This window comes from Bombus pascuorum, chromosome 6, assembly GCF_905332965.1.
Source record: "Bombus pascuorum chromosome 6, iyBomPasc1.1, whole genome shotgun sequence".
Lineage (NCBI taxonomy): Eukaryota > Metazoa > Arthropoda > Insecta > Hymenoptera > Apidae > Bombus > Bombus pascuorum.
This window is the reverse complement of record NC_083493.1, coordinates 15163184-15180290: the sequence shown is the minus strand read 5'-3', so window position 1 is coordinate 15180290 and position 17107 is coordinate 15163184. Positions and strand designations below refer to the sequence as shown.

The 17107-nt window shown below is 40.9% G+C and overlaps 1 protein-coding gene and 1 long non-coding RNA gene across 3 annotated transcripts in view; one reads left to right on the top strand and one right to left on the bottom strand.

Moving 5' to 3' along the window:
- Positions 1–17107, top strand: part of LOC132908054 (titin) — a 47332-nt gene that overhangs the window by 4550 nt on the left and 25675 nt on the right. Inside the window, exon 1 of one of the 2 annotated variants that reach the window (XM_060961617.1) lies at positions 4935–9451. The exons of the other annotated variant lie outside the window; for it this stretch is intronic. Coding sequence (XP_060817600.1) covers positions 5747–9451 — 3705 coding nt within the window. The 5' untranslated portion in view covers positions 4935–5746. Of the gene's footprint in view, positions 1–4934; positions 9452–17107 lie in introns of those variants that run through there. 2 annotated transcript variants of the gene reach the window in all.
- Positions 10055–11734, bottom strand: LOC132908100 (uncharacterized). The gene is made up of 2 exons (XR_009658302.1): positions 10416–11734; positions 10055–10344 (listed from the first exon to the last, which is right to left on the bottom strand). It is a non-coding gene; the product is annotated as an uncharacterized LOC132908100 (long non-coding RNA).

The window sequence follows — 17107 nt, the reverse complement described above, 5'->3', positions numbered from 1 at the left end:
TCGAAGATGAAGACGAAGAATGCACGTATTGAAAGAACGTATATGTAAACGTAAACGTTTGTTCAATGGCGTTTCTATTCCGAACGTGGTAGTTCCTATGTAGTATACTTGTCGGTCTCTGGATGACGCGGTCGACCGGTTACTGGTTCGCCTACGGATTTCAACGCATTCACCAAATACGGAGCATCGAAGTTGGTTTCACGTAGCAGCGCTTGCACGGTTCCTACCCACGCCATGACCTGACGACACTTTTTACGGAAAATGCGTTGGGACGGGCGTGGTACTTTCGCTCCATAACCGAAATCGATCGTCGAGATCGAGATCAATCGTATGCACTTTGCGTCCTCGATTTTTTTCAGCAGCCGGTCAGAAATCGATGATGGATTCGCGGGACGACCGCAAAATATTTCCTTATTAGGACATTGCGACTTTTCTCCGAACCAGCCGTGTGTCATCCCATTGTTTGATCCGTTAAGGATCATGCAATGAAATAATTTGCGAAAGTTGCGAGAACGTATAAATGATATTGTAAAAGGCAAATAGAGTAACGTATTGTTTTACCCGGATAAAAAGCGTGTTAAAATAATAGTAGGTTGTTTGGGAAAATCGTAGCGAAAGTTAAGACACATTTTAACAAGAATTAAATATTTGCTATTTACGATGATTTCACTTAAAATTTCTCCTGAAAAATGTTTCGCCCTTGTCGATAACGAATCCCTTCAAACGGCTCCTTCGAGCTTCGAGAATACATACTCATTTCTTGCCTACGTCTTTCGAAACAGTTTGTAAAGATCGCCATAAGTAATAACGAAACTATAGTATTATTTGACGAACGAATAATATGTACACGGAACGTGTATAATCATAATGTTAAGGTTCGAAATTGTATTATATAATTTAAACGAATTGAAATCAATTACGAAGGGAATATGGCATTGGCGCAACGTTGGTGTTTAATGGGTTAAACAACTTGTAAAAATAGTTCTAATTCCTTGATCGATGTAAAATTGCTGTTTTCGCTAAACGTACCTCGGCGTGTTACGTACAGGTGCATATTAAATATGCATCCGAGCGAAAAGTCGAAGGAAAAGCGTCAAAGGCCATCATACTAAAGAAAGAGCGTACTTCCTCTATATCGTATGCGATACTACCTACCTAATGATTCAACGTCGATTTAGAGATCCTATCGAAGTAAAATATCGCGAGTCTCGGATTCGAAGGTCGTTGGATCGCGATCGATGCGACATCAAAGTTACGCGTTCCTGCTTAACGTCGCATTTCCTGTTGCATCATAGGGTTATTTATTTTAACCAAGGACAGACAGATTCTTACTCGGTTTGTGTAATACTTAATAACAAATCAGGCAATGATGTCGCGTTTAAAGAAAGCTCATCGACGATGTAACGTCACTCCGCGATACGTGGAAATTGTCTTTATGCAAGAGCGTTATTTATCCATTAGCGGATAAAATGAAAAGGCTTTAGCGTACAAGAAGTTAGAGTTGGTCATAGTTGAAATCGTTATAGGAAGACAAAATAAAAAATATTAGGTTGCCAGAAAAGTTTCTTTCGTTTTATAAGAAAATAACAGACGCACAATGTTTTTTGTTTTATATTAGTTTATCGAATTATGCACGAATATGATCATAGAAATAGAACGAAATGGATCGCCTCCTTCGCTAAATTGTTGCTCATCTATTATCACCTTATGAAATGAAAGAAACTTTCCGGACAACCTAATAGATTCCGGTAACCAGTGTTTCTAAGTATTTCGAAACGATTAAAATAAGATATGAAATAAGATCGACTAAGAAATGTCGAATAACGCGTAAATAATATTATAAAATGAAAGACTCGCTTTTATCGTACTTCTATTACAACGTGATACTTTCTAAACTTTAAATATTATAATCCACTGGCGAAACATGTAAGTTTCAATCGTGTGACGATCAGAATGTTCACGAATTGAACGAACCAAACGGAATTCTTCAGACAGCAGAGTCTTAAAACGTTTATGCTAGTTAATAAATGATAAATTATAGGGAGTCAACGAGTTGGGGACGTTCAAAGGATAGTTTGGAGATTTCGAGGCTGGCGGAAACGCGGCATTGACATTGGCGATAAGTCTCCCAGGGCAAGCCAATTCCGTGCGATAAATTTCAATGTTACCGCACCTCCATTTGTATCACGGGGCAATCTAACAATAATTCCTTCAACTCTGCTAGCTCGTTAACGACATCGTCAGCGGTGCAATCAACCACTATATCTGCGATAGTGCACGCGAAAATAATGGCCATTGCTGAGCCAGACCGACACCTCCAAGGGGAACGCCGCGATCGCGGCTCTCCACGGTCTACGTCATCGCCTGGTTTACATCGAGACATCACGGAGGACCGGTTTCTCCGAGCTACTATCCCCTTCTGCTCTGCCTCTCCTCCAGACACGTTCATTTCGTATTCTTGCTTATTCGCGACCGATCTCATTTCTTCGGAAAACGAACATATCGTATCGCGAACGATAATGTACGTAATTTCTCTTTCGTCGCTATCATCGTACGTAACTGCATTGCTGAGTTCTGAAAGTTCAAAGCTCGTTAACGAGGCGGTTTATCGAGAGAAACGTGCGCATTCAGATCGAATGAAGATGTAAACGTGGACGACATATTTGTCCGTTTCTTAATTATGGATTATGGAAGTGTAATTAAATTTCACTTAGAGGGAAAGCTCGTTATCGTCGTGACATGAATGCGTTGAAGCGGTTAGAGAGCTTTAGAAAATGTAATTAGATAGTTACGTAGAGTTCGTAAGAATTAGAACACCTGCTGCTTTCATACGAAACGCGATGATTAGTATAAGGTATTATGGATGAATGGACGAACCTCGCGTTCATGCAAGCTTCAGTCCTAATATACGCTATCGCGTATGAGCCCCTGGACACTTTGGTCGATTTGTAGAAACAGTACACGAACGTTATATTGACGAACTAATAGCTAAAAGTAATACGGATCTCCTTAATAGCATCAACAAATGTACGTAAATGATAGGTTTTAATTATTTGTTTAATCATTGACAAACTGTACGGTGTAATTCGATATGCAATTCATCCGTATCTACTGGTATCATAGAGATTTTTTAAATATTACTACAATACTTAAACAAACGATCATAGGCTCTTCTTATCTGATTCGTATCTTAGAAACTAGGTAGTCCGAGGGATAAAGAACCTACAGACACAGCGTATAGCTCGTGTAATCTTCGTACGAGTACAAATTTTTATCTTCAACAACGGGCCTATTCAAAGTCGTAATCGCTATATGCTTATAAACAAGAACATCGTCGTCTCTTTCTCCTTGTCTGTGATACGTTGCTCGAAAGAACGGCTACAGATTCCCGTGTATACCGAATCGTAGTGGAAGAGGCGAACGTGTTCCGGCGAACACGCCCGGCAACGCGAGGGGGCGAAAATTGCATTTGTACCTGTAACGCGACGCGCGTACGTGGTATCGTCGTCGACGTAATCTCTTACGATGGAAAGCGAAAAGAGTAAATGTCGGCTACGCTTCGGTTGCAATATCTTTCGCCGTGAAAGAAGCTGAAGCCGTACACGCGCGGCCACACACGTGAATAAAGTCGCGTCCAAAGAGAGTTTTGTTCCTGTACGTGTTTCGCCTAATGCGCCACGTCAGCCTCCGAATGAAAGAGAAAACCGTACGTGCTTTTACAGCGAGCGAACGCGACGCGTAAAAATAGAGGGTGTGCGTTTACGGGCTTTATTCGCCGCGAACGAAACAGAGCGACCGTTTCGGTCGACGGGTCTCCATAAAATTGTTGTAAGACGGTCCAACGTTGGCAAATATCGTACGACTGAACAGACTTTGGAATTTAGCGATCGGAACGCCAAGACGTTCCATATTTATCATTCTATATGAAAAAGATCCACAGAAAAGCTTTGGTCAGATACAGCTGTCGTTACACAATAGGATGAACTTGTAGCATGAACGAATCGACCAATGCATCGGTGCGCGTATTTGCGGCGCTAGGTAAGTATGCGTATCGAATGACGAGAACACGGACAACTTCTTGCACCTGGATGCGAATTTTACGGCATTGGATTGTAAATGAAGTATCGTGGGAGAAGCGGTGTGAGAGTTTATGTAATGATCAAGAACTTTTGTGATAGAATATCGGTAATCAGCGAGATACGGTTGATAGATGATTATCGAAGATTCGGCGTACATAGCGTCACGTGGACGATTAACGTATTAATTGGATCGTTCCTTGATTAGAAAATTTCTAGAATCACGAATCTAGAAGTATAATAAAAACAAAATATCTTAGATACGTCGGTTTTAGTAACTCGTAAATGTAAATACGATATGATTCATTTTAATTAAAATGTAAAAAGGATAGGCGATTTCTAAATAAAAACATCGTCATATCTAACAAATATACAATCTGAGCGATGAGTCAGCTCGTCTTTCGCGGTTTACAAATTAAGAATGCGAGAATATTAACATATGTACTTTTAATAAAAAAATTTTTCTTCGACAACAACTATCCTTTTACGAGTCAACGTTCCTACGTTAACGTCGATAGGAGCTAGAACGAATTTTACGATCAGTCAAAGCAGACTCATAATTTGAAGCAGACAAATAACCGTAGAGCGTAACGAAACGTAGATAGACACGCTCGCGCTGCAGGCGGTTATACAATATTGTTGATACAGTATGTGTACTCTTCTAACGAATGCACATAAGCACGTGTATGTGCGTGGTGTATTAGCAAAGTCGCTTTTAGTCGTCTGGCGACGTTGACAGAAACGGGAAACATTCTGCTTCTCGGTAAAAATGCCTCACCAGAATGAACGATTCGAGGTGAGATTTTTCGCACAGCGAAATGCAAAACGGAGGAAAAGACGGCGAGAGAACGTTTGGAGGTGGATTATCCTTAAAGAGGATCGGGCAAAGGCGAAGCGGGCAAAGAAGAACGAGGACAAGACCCGGTTTGGGAAGAAGAAGAAGAGAGGAAGAATCGTATCTCGCCTACTCACTCGAGAACGGTGTACAATAAGAATCGGCTAGAAGGATCGTGTGCACGCACACGGACGCGAGACACGAGCGAATACGCGGTAACATCCCACGCCGGGCGACATACGAGAGAAAAGTAGGGAGGCCGGATCGGCGTTCTCCAGGCAAAAGAGTCGTGGTTCGCGTACGTCGTGGCAATGGTAGTGACGGAGAGCAACGGTGTATGGTGTGGTCACTAGGGCCAGCGAGCCATCGTCGATGCCACATCGACTCGCGGTACCGGACGGAGAACATCAAAACGAATCTTTTCTCCCGCGTTTACCATTATAACGACGCGTTCTGTACCGAGGCACGCAGATTTAACACACGTATACGTTATACGGAGACACGCAGAAAACGAGAAACAAAGAGACACAGTGGAAAAGGCGAAGAGTGTGTATAATCGTTGGTATACACGGTATAATAGACCGAGCCTTGAGGGACGAAGAGAAACGAGTTTGCAAACGGGGCCGGTCGTAGTGAAGCTTCAGTCCGGCTCGAGTGATCGCCGAGTCGCGTGTTTCCTATCGTGATAGAAAGTAAACATACGGATAGTTCTCGGTTTTTGTCTATTTTCCTACGGTTTCGGTGCGCGACGCGAGTTTGCCCTTTGAATCGTTACCTCGTGTTGTTGCACTCGCATGAAAGATCGGTATACGACTGTGAATACAAGTGAGTTATAATGACTATACACAAGAAGACGAGTGGAAAGAGCAAGGGGAGCTCGAAGGAAGTCGCCACGACTTCTTCCAGTTCTTCGGATATGACAACCGTTGAGACGGTCGAGATGGTATCGTCGACGAGCGTGGTCGAGGAAGCGACACAGATTATGGAGAGCGAATCTAGGAGCAGCGTCGTCGAGGTAACCAGCGCGAGTCGCGAGGTTATCATGGATTCCAAGGGTAACGTAATTAAGGTGATCGAGTCTGCTCCTCAGACTGTTGGTCAAAGTACGTCTACATATAGAACGGGTAAGAGTTCTCAGGACTTTATAGCGCAAGAACAGATACAGTCCGTTAAACAGGGAAAAACTGTTCGTGACAGTCCACAAAATGTTAAGGACGTCGAGGTACGTTCGGATGGGCATCGAGGAGAAACCTTGGAACAAGTTAGTAGATCGTCCGAGAGTCGCAGCGAGTCTCGAGCAGAAACTATTCAGAAATCTATATCCTCTTCGATGGTCGTGGAAACATCGTCTTCGATGGGAGATTATTACGATCAGCTATCAAAGTCGACGACTTCCAACGGTATCGTGAACGGTGATCACGCTCCCAGAATACATACGTCATCAAAATCGTACGAAAGCAAACAAGCCAGTAAAGAAACGTACGAAGAGACAACCAAGGATGGAAAAACGTTCGCGAATATCTCGAGGATTCACGAGTCAGGTGAAAAACTCGATGACAATGGTAGAGTAACAGCCACTCAGAGTCGCATCATTGACAAGGAGACCACGGTCGTACCCTCGGACGTAGGTCGAGTTAAACATACGGATGATGTCAGAATCGCCAGTAACAAGGTCATCCTCGATTCTTCCTCCAACGCCACTGTTAGCGAAAGCACAGCGAGGAGCAGCGTAAAAGCGGACAAAATTAGCGACGTTGTCACGCGGTGCAACAAACCTGGCCAGTCTACGTGGGATGGCACGTTTATTAGCGAAAGTCCGACTAAAGACAAGGACATCTCGAGAAACGTCGATACGTCTCGAACAGACCGGGACAGTCTCGACAAGACAAAAGTAGATCGCTTGATGTCCAAAGTTAACACCGATAATGTACAAGAGAGCATGTCGAGCATTGAAATCTCTGAGAGTTCGTTTATCGATCAGCGTTCATCGTCGACGGTAATACAGGACTCGAAAATTATCATCGACGAGGGTCGTTCTAGCTCGACTAACATCGAAAGTTTCGATCGAAACGTTAACTCGATCGGTCGCGACATTCACGAACAGGTTTCTGAGGACACGATCGATTTTGCCGGAGGACAGAGGCAAGTTACGACGGAAGTATACTCAAAAGGATCGACTCGATACACGAAACCTGGAGAGTCTACGTGGGACGGTACTTTTATGGTGGAAAAAACACCAGAACCGAGAAAAAGAAACGTGTCAGATGCTTCTGTCTTTCATCATCCTGGTGGCGACAATGTTATAGAATCAACACAGAGAACGGATTTCAAGGAGAAAAGTTCTGACGGATCTTACGAAAAGAAATCTTCGAACGTTGTCCACGTGGTACAAGGCGGCACGGACTCTTCGAGGTTCATCTCGGAAGAACGCAAAGATGTCACAGAGGAAATTTACATCGATGGAAAACCTGTTAGTAAAACGGAGATCTTGAGAGACAGATCGTCGTCTACTAGAGGAGGAAAAATTACGAGACCCGGTGATTCAACGTGGAACGGACAATTCGTATACGAAAAACCACAGGATGGCGGTAAGAAATTATCGAGTGAGAAAACTGTGGTTAGAACGAGCGCGAAAAGACACGATTCCGTGGATGTCCAAGACGTCACGGAGGAGCAGAATATCTCCAGTATGTCAGAGTCTGTTTCGTCTTCGTACGTCGTGGAATACGCTACATCCACCGACGAGAAGAAAAAGACTAGCGAAAAGGTGACCTCTGTTTCTGAAATAATTATGGAAGAAGATTCCGGAGATGGAGGTTCTCCTCGACGATTAACTCCGGAAAAATCAGTTACCCGTGACACTACTTCGCGATGTTACAAACCTGGTCAATCCACTTGGGATGGCAGTTTCGTTTACGAAAAGCCTCAAGTTCATGAACGTCGAAAGCCGGATAGCCGAAGGCCAACCGATTCCATCATCATTCGCGACGTTACAGAGGACAATTCGATAAACGAGGCGGAAATTTCATCAGCGGCTTACGTAGTCGAACATTCATCGAGTCAACAGAGTTTCACCGATGTCAAAGATTCTAGTTTATCTTCCGTACACGAGACGATTGTTTACGACGTGCAACCTGCTCGCCAAGATCGTCCATCGAGCAGAACATCGAATAGGCCAGAAACTCCCGACAAGACACCTAAAGAAAGAGATACCAGGCTTACCAAGCCTGGTTCGTCGACCTGGGATGGAACTTTCGTCATGGAGAAATCGCCAGAAACGAAAAGACCGTCTAGCAGAGAATCCGTTGATAGACCGGCAGATAAAATTCGACCTGAACCGAGAGAAAGTCCAATACCGAAATCGAGAAAGCACGTCAGTGATACTACTTTGGATATTCGTGATACTTCTCAGCAAGTATCCACTAGTTCAGAAGTCTATAGCAATTCCACTGTATTGGAGCAGTCTACCACACACGAGAGTTATACCGATTCGTCGAACGTGGATTACTCCACGAGTTCCGTAGAGACAGTAATTGTTCGTAACGGCGTTCCAACGACGATACAGAAGTCTGTGACGATCGAAGATAGATCTAAGAGTCCCGAGAAGAAAACGTTGGAACATAAAGTGTTGCAACCAGAAGACTCCAAATCGCCTGACAAACGTCCTAAGAGCCCTAGTAAGACTGACAGCTCTTTTAGACCGTCCAAACCAGGTGCTTCAACGTGGGATGGTTCGTTTGTTTACGAAAAATCCGTGAAAAAGCCTACCGATAAGAAACCATCGACGGACGTTTCACGTCGTCCTACCGATGAACGAGCTCCTATTCGAAAGTCGCCAGCAGATAATGGAAAATTGCCAGAAGATAAGAAACCGACATATCTCACTGAAAAATCTATCACTTTATCGGATTCTACAATGGAGACTTCTGAATTTGTCACGTCGACGACGCTTGAACGAACTCTAGCCTCAGATTCCGAAGTTTTTGATTCGTCCAAGGTCTCTACAACGATATTTCATGAAATCGACGATAAAAGACGCACCGCGGATACCGAAAGAGAACTTCGAAGAGAGGTTCCTCGATCACCATCTGGAAAACAACCTGAAGACGGGAGAAAATCTCCTGAAAGACGTCCTAAGAGTCCTGAGAAAAGTCCGGTGGATAGATCTATGAGACCGACTAAACCAGGCGCGTCAACTTGGGATGGTTCGTTTGTGTATGAGAAGCCGCAAGATCAGAAGAAGAAACCGGCTGACCAACAGAAGGAACCAGTAGACGAAAAAAAGAGACCAAGAGAATCTCCCACAAGAGACGAACCTAAAGACAGACCAAGTTCTGTCATGCCGAAAGATGATACGACGAAAATTTCAGTCGTGAAACACGATGTGACGGACACCAGGAAGGATGTCATGGATATTGATATAGTTCAGGAATCTTCTTACGTAATCGATCAGTCGTCGTTCACCTCGGTGCAGGACGTTCGTAACGTGTTAGAGGAACGTGTCATCAGCGAGTTTACAACGGACACGCGTAAAGATGTGGTGAGTAACAACGTGAAACTATTGGTCAATCTTTTGGTTTGTTAAGGAAGGAAATAGAATGGCGGAGATTGTTCTTCGAAAGATAATCGCGTTTCATTTAAACGATGCTTCCTTGTACTTTTATGAAATCAAAATCTTGCGTAAAACTTGGTTCAATCATAGTACGTAAAGATGAAATAATAGTCATATAAGAGTACGATAAATCGTCGTATAGTAGAACTTTGATTATTAGAACATTGATTAATGAATGAACGAATGATCGATTGCCAGAGCATTTATATATGCGCGATACTGTGTAAATGTTTTCGGTCATTAACAATTATGATTTCGTAATGGAAATTTACCATACTTTTAGCAAGTATTTCCATAATTACAGATAGCGTTAGATAGAAACGAATCTTTAGATATTCCCCCTTCGTGGCGCTGTATTCGACAAAAATGAATTATCAAGACTGCGCATGTGTCGTGATTACATAGTTTGGATAATTAAGATTCTGCTGTAGTAGCAAAGTATGAGTAAATCAGAGAATCAAATAAGGAAGGATAACGGTAAGAACGAGGATCTTTCTTTCGAGGAAGTTCTTTCAAGTACTTAAGTTCACGAATAGGAAAAGAATTTTATTGGCTGTAAATAAATATCGGTAGAACGCGTGAGTTCAGCATAGTGTAGCGAATGATATAATCGAGTTACCGATGTTTCAAGGGAAATAAAATAAATACAAAGACAGTCGCGGAAGAAGTTCGTCGAGTACTTTCACTTCCAAACCAGGCGAAGGTCGCAGGTTCTCGCGCGTTATTCGGTTAAAAATAAAGTTGACGCAACCCAGCGATCCAGCAGAACCACCGAGAGAAACATAGAGAGCGAGGAGAATGCTTCTTGATACAGGGTCAATCTGCAATGCGAAAAAGTTGAAACTCTTTCTACAATTCCAATTGCCAAAATATCGCGATGCTTCGTACTCACGATGTTTCATAACGATTCTTCTTTCGTAAGACGATATGCGCTGGTTTACAGTAACGTGCTTGTTCCATTTTATGTTATCGATATTCTTCGACGTACATGCAAAAGGCTGTTCTGTCATGAAGGACAGCTGTAGTGTTAAAAAATATGAAAAAAAGAATTGTATCTGTGTTTCACACAGTGTCTCTCCTCACGACTAATTATAGTACCACGTTACACAGCGTCCTCTGCAATCACGGAACGCGTCAAAAACATTTACGTCTTTGCCGATAAATCTTGCTTGCGTTTCAATTAACACCAATAACAACGTCGAACGGCTTGCACGAGGCGATGTACGATTTACTTTATCTCACGACACGTAGTCCAACTCGTTGCTAAATAACATTTCCTAATGAAAACGAACAACTGTTTGGACGTTTCGACTAATCGTTTATTTCGTCATCTGGTTAATGTAGCATGTACTTGAACATATTCGAACACTTGGCTGAATTTATAGTACGTGAATTGGACCCAAGTGTCTAAACTAATGATCAATTAGTAGCTAGAAACAACGTTAACTATCTTTTTATGCAATTACTAAATTATAAATTTAAATTATCTATTAAAAAACATGGCAATAATATATTTTACTATATACATGATATATCATGTAAAATTTTTACGAATATTATACGAAACTTTCTGAAATTTCATTAACGTCGTAATGACGCATGACCATCGTGATGATATCGATCAAATGTGAAATCAGTCTAAAAATATTATGGAAGGTTTCTATAAGTGTCAGAATACTTTCTGTCTGTCTTAAATGACGTAAATTTGAATCAATTGTACAGCCTCGCTTCTTCCACCGACAGCACTTAAACGAAACACCGTGATTTCGTTTTCATTGCGACATTCGCGACACACCGTAAATATTTCCGTTCGCGGGCTGGTGAACGTTTAGCCTGATGCAGGAACCAGCCGCATAATGATTTTCTTGCTCGGAGCACTTTCGAGCGCCGCAATCCCCGAGGCAAGTTACGTTCACAGCACGACAATTTCAAACTCCACGGCAGTAAACAGTTATTAACTCAATCGAGTAATACCTCGATGAAACGAGTATGAATATATCTGTTCTTGCATTTGGCTAATAAGAGGCAACGGAATACCAAGTGACGTATGCCGCGTGCACGCAATTGCAATCACCTGCTATCGACTTCGGTCGAGCATATGTAAAGCGATAATAATTGGCATCGAGCGTGGCCAAGTTTGGAAGTGATCTCATCTCGATTTTCGCTTCGTTTTAAACTCTGATCGACCGACCGAGTTCCACGTTTGCGAACCTCGATCTGTCCGTCAATTCGTCACGCTCGTCGTTTAACTGGTTTGCCAACCTTTGACCCGGTTCCTTCGTCTCGCGTTGCGTTCCTTTCCTCGAGCGCCTCTAACGAACAAGACAGTTGTTACATGTTATGAAAACGATCGCGATTAATAACGGGACCAAGTTCAATACGAAGATGATAATCTTCGCAGGGGTGACATTTTTCCAATTTGTTTATTTTTTATAGGGAAAGTTTTAACATTCAATATGTTGTCAATGGATCGTATTTCTGAATTATTCGATGTTGGAACTGAACGTGTGTTTTTCCCATTTTCTTCGTAATGATCGAAGAATTCGAATACTTTTGAACGTTAATGTACATTATACATTGTGATCGCGTGTATCTTAATCACCTGCGATAGCCTTTGACGAACACACGCGATACGTAACAAACAATCACCGTGAAACACAGTGACCAAGTTTGGAAGTGATGTCATTGGTCGTTAAACGCGAAACCAATTGTATTTCACGCCACAATCATCTCGATTCATCTTACTTGCTTCTATATTGAATAGTCATGATCGCCTGTCACATGATTCAACATTTTACGTATAGGCAGATAAGTAACGTATTCACCAATGCTTAACGACGTACGTTCCTGTATAATCGAAGCAGAACATTCCGATTGCGTTGAATTATCAATGCCCAAACGTGAATGATGTCATCGTTTACGATCTCCAGCCTGCGTATAACGAATGGAATTCCAAGAAAATATACCGTACCTGCTCGTGTAACCTTGCTTAGGTTGATAATGCCAGTTTTTCAGTAACACATTATCAAACGAGAATCTAGCTGTAAAATTTATGAGCATTCGCGCCACTAAATGCAAACATCGTGCACAGATCGTTAGATTTGTGAACGACCATTTGCATCGTGTAACAGCACATAAAGATATCCTTTCAGGCATCAACTAAAATCATGTTGTACTCTTCGATTATTTTTATATTTTTCATTTGTTTCACGTGATCGGTATTTACGCGTGCAACAGCGTTCATTCGTGGGGAGAAATATATGATTTTTGTTTAAAAAGCCTAGATCTAATCTGCTTCGTGATGTACAGAGGCTGACGAAACTTTTTTATCAATATGTTATGTATGTTACGTAAAATAATTTTAAATTTCATTAGTACCGAGATCCAAGTGTCATAATTACATTAACAGAGTTTAAAACAAATCGAATTGTTCAGTACCTGGGAAACGTAAAATAAATGTTGAGATAAGAGAAATGAGAGTGACAAAATTAGATATTCGTTACTATGACATAAAGTCCGTAAAATTTACATACATATTTAAGTAAATTAACAGTTACATTAATTAGCGTCGATGTACTTAATGAGACTACTTATAGTATTAATTATATTTAATTATTTCGAGATAGATTTCAACTATGATGATGTGAGTAATAATATAATATTACGAACTATGATTATATTATAAGAAACATTTTGAAATTCCACTCTAATGAAACCCGATAATTATCACGAATACGATGAAGCTTGAAAGAAGTTTGAGAATATAGATAGGAGCTACATCATATCTAGTACGTGCTGCGATATTCAGTGGGGCCATTTTTAATACATTGTTATGTTTTTATTATTGTTACGTAAAGTAGCCGTACACTAATTTTTTGCCTTCAGTCTTGTAACTCGTACCTGCTGCATTTATTTTCAGATTAATTTCGAATTTGATCCATACGATCGCGACAGTCGTATCTCGCTACAGTATTAATGAAATTTCAAAATATTTTATATAATACACACGATATGTACATGTAATTTCGTTATTCCTGATTTTCGTCTTATTTTGAACCATAAAATTTCTCTGATTTCGCTTGTACCATCCCGTTGATTTAAGCTCACGATGTATTCGAAAAATATAATGGTTGATCTTCGATTAGAAACGCGCGTTAAAAGAAGAAGAGGAACAAAAAGACTAGAAAGTATCGAAAATTAAAAAACGGCCTGAAGTTTGCATGTGATGCGAGAAATTCTCGCTACGAGAGAAAAAACTGACGAAACTGATCTCGCCAAAGTGGATTGAAACTTTGTGAAAGCGCAATCTCCAGTCTTCAGCAAGACGATAAAGAGAATCTTATTTTGGATCGTCTTATCGACCTGATTTCTCGTAAACCACCGTATTTTTCGATAAAATTTTTCATGCATTGTGCAAAAGAACGATTAGAATGATTTTCAGATTAAACGAAATATAATGATCCACGAAAGCAGTTCAACGTCTTACTATAGAAAACTTTTATGGATATATTATGCGTATAGTACAAAATTTCTTGTAACTTCATTAGCAGATAATGACATGTGATTACTGTGATTATACTGATAAAGTTGGATATCAAAACAGATTTGCTGCAAATATACACAGGTCACGAAAATACCTTATATAACGTAAATAAATAGTAGCGATCTCTGTCGTCTTTCAGTCATGATATCTCGTAATTTTTGCATCTTTCTAACGTTAAAACATATCTTAAGTTCGACGAAGATGTAACAAAATTATTACCGTACGCATAAAAGTTCTCTTTTCAATTTTGATGTAGAAACGTAGAAAATCTTTCCTTTTTTTTTTTTGGCCAAAATGATAGCGAGATTGAGATATAAATGTTCGTAGATTACAACCGGATTAAATTTTTCGAGATTGACAGGACGATATAGTCACAAGATAAGCTTAAAAATATTGCTGGGTAATAATAATTTGTGTAAGATCCTGTTACAAATGAATTTACAGATCCCATTTCCTTTTCCAAATTTAAATTTATCTATTTACATAAAAATATTCTATGAGCGTTCAAATACTTTCGTCAGTCACACTGTATATCGCTTTATGGTTCATAGAATAATCGATATGGAAGTCTAGTTACGTGGAGATAGATTCTATCGATAGCGTTGATTCGTTTGGTAGCCGTGACATCGGTTTCGAGGTCTCGTGGTGGTCGATGAAATACTTGGCACTCGGTTCTCTCTTCACACACACACACACACACACGTATATCCCTATGAATATCAATTTCTTCCATCGTGGCGGCAAGCAGGGTAAATTCAACAGGTATACATACGCCGAGCGAAATTCAACCGCCGCTCACGGCGAACCTTTTATTTTCTTTTCCATCCAATTAACGTAACAATCGAAACCGGACTCTTTGAGCGTCTTTAACGAGAACACTGGAGTTAATTGCATGCACGCTCCGCTCTGACTCTGACCGATTTAATGACGCCAATTTCGAGCCTTCGGCCTTCTTTTTCATCATGGAACGATCCGCGTCGCTATAAATGGGCTTTTTCGGACCGCCTAAGAAACTACATTAGAGCAACGATATTTTCTATCTTAGACGATGGTCATTCGATCTGCTAGGAAATTTATCATCAAGAATACCGCACTCGAGCTACTGTAGACGACAGTAGAAGTTTCGAAACCATCTAACGGTCATCTGTTTTCTATTTCTTATCAAATTTGTTTGTTGTGTACGCCGTGACAAAAGATCTTGGCAAATAAATTGGACTCGCAATAAACAAAGAGAGCTTGTAGTCGAACAGTTTCATCGTAGTTCTGATGTCTGGCATTGCGATAATCTTTACAACTACTCCAACGTATTGTTATGTTATTGTTATGTTTTTTAGTTATGAAAATTACCATTTTACGATACAACTGGTAAAGTTCGACGACGACTAGACTCGGTAATTGTAATAAGTAGACCAGCCGATTTTTGTGAAATGTCTCATTCTTCTGAGCATAACTGAAGAAGTCGGATCTACGTAGAAATTCGTTAAAAATTATCGAGAGTATATTCTGAATATTTTACACGTAATCGTTGTATCTTGGCTCTGGAAATAACCTAGTGTTCATCTCAAACATGGTACAGAATTTCTCGTCGCGTGACGACAGGTGTCCTTCTGAAAGTAGGTGCAAGGAGCCCTGTTTTCGATTGTTCAATGTGCAAACAGCCGCTGACGGTGTGGTGTATTTTGCCTGCATCCAGGCACGCTTTAGTCGGCGTATACACAAACTCGCATAATCGTGTTCCCTCGACTCGTGCTGTTGCTACGAGTTTGCTTCACGCTGTACTCGTTCGCTTAACACGTTACTATCTGGAAAGTTGCAAAGAGCTTTCGACAGGAAAACTCGTCACGAGCCTCCGAAAATCCAAACTGATTTAACTTCTGTTTTTGTTAATTTCTTAATTCCAACATACAGCTACACGATTAGCCAGTGTACGTGTTTGTTGTTCGTTTTATTTAATTACACGATCGTTCGTCACAGTGACTGGAACGAATAGGATGATGACGATGATTATCGTGCGGGTCGTTCGGCGCTCCCCTATGAAAATCGTTGAAAATTGATCCGGTAAACGACAAAAGTTCTCTTTGTTGAGAACCTACGGCCGAAAGGCGGCACACAGGACCGCTTTACGTTATTAGCGAATTTTACTTACCTTGTTATCGAATTACAACGTTAAGCCGAACGAACGTGCCTGCCAAGTACAATGATCAACGCTAACGAACCGAAAAGAGGTATACGTGAAGCTATTTCAAAGCAAACAGAGGCTGTCGGCTACGCATTTATATCTTCGACTATACAATAGTCACGTAATTAAGAAGAAAATGCTTGATTCTGGAAATCTGTATTGGAGCAAGAAAATTTCATACGAATGCAACACGCTCGTACTTATCGTAAATATATCGTTTACTTCTCAACGAGAAGTTCTCATTTTCCAAATAACTAGGATTTCCTGTTTGTTAAATTGAATCGTTTTCGATGGCATGGATGGTGAAAGGCGATAGCCATTGCCGTGAATTTCGCAGAACGCGCGATTGTTCGTTGCGTGGCATTAAATAATTCAACGAGCGATTTTGGCGAGCTTGTCGCGCGTCGTGCACACGGAGGTCGATAAGCGATCCTCCAGGTTATGTGTGACCTCCGTTGTGTCACCGAATAATGGTAGAATACCTCTAACGCTGTGGAATCGACGACAATTGGTTCGAGAACTAATTATACGGCATACCCTTGAACAATGCCGGTTTTCACAACGCCGAGCGTTTGCTGAAAATCCGTGAACAATTTTTCGTTTCCAAGTAATTCTACCGTAAGAGTGCTCTGTCGAAATTTATTCTAATTTTTTCTTCATACGTACATGTTATTTAGATATACAGCGGCTGTTTGTGGTAATTCAATTTCACGTTTTAGTCCAAACCTTAGTAACATAATCTTCCCTGAACTTTGCATTTAATTTATTAAAAATTGTTTAATTTAATTTAACCCAGGGGATTGTCAGTGTCAACATGTGATTCTTAATTTATCACGTTCCTCTTACAACCCTCGCAACTAAT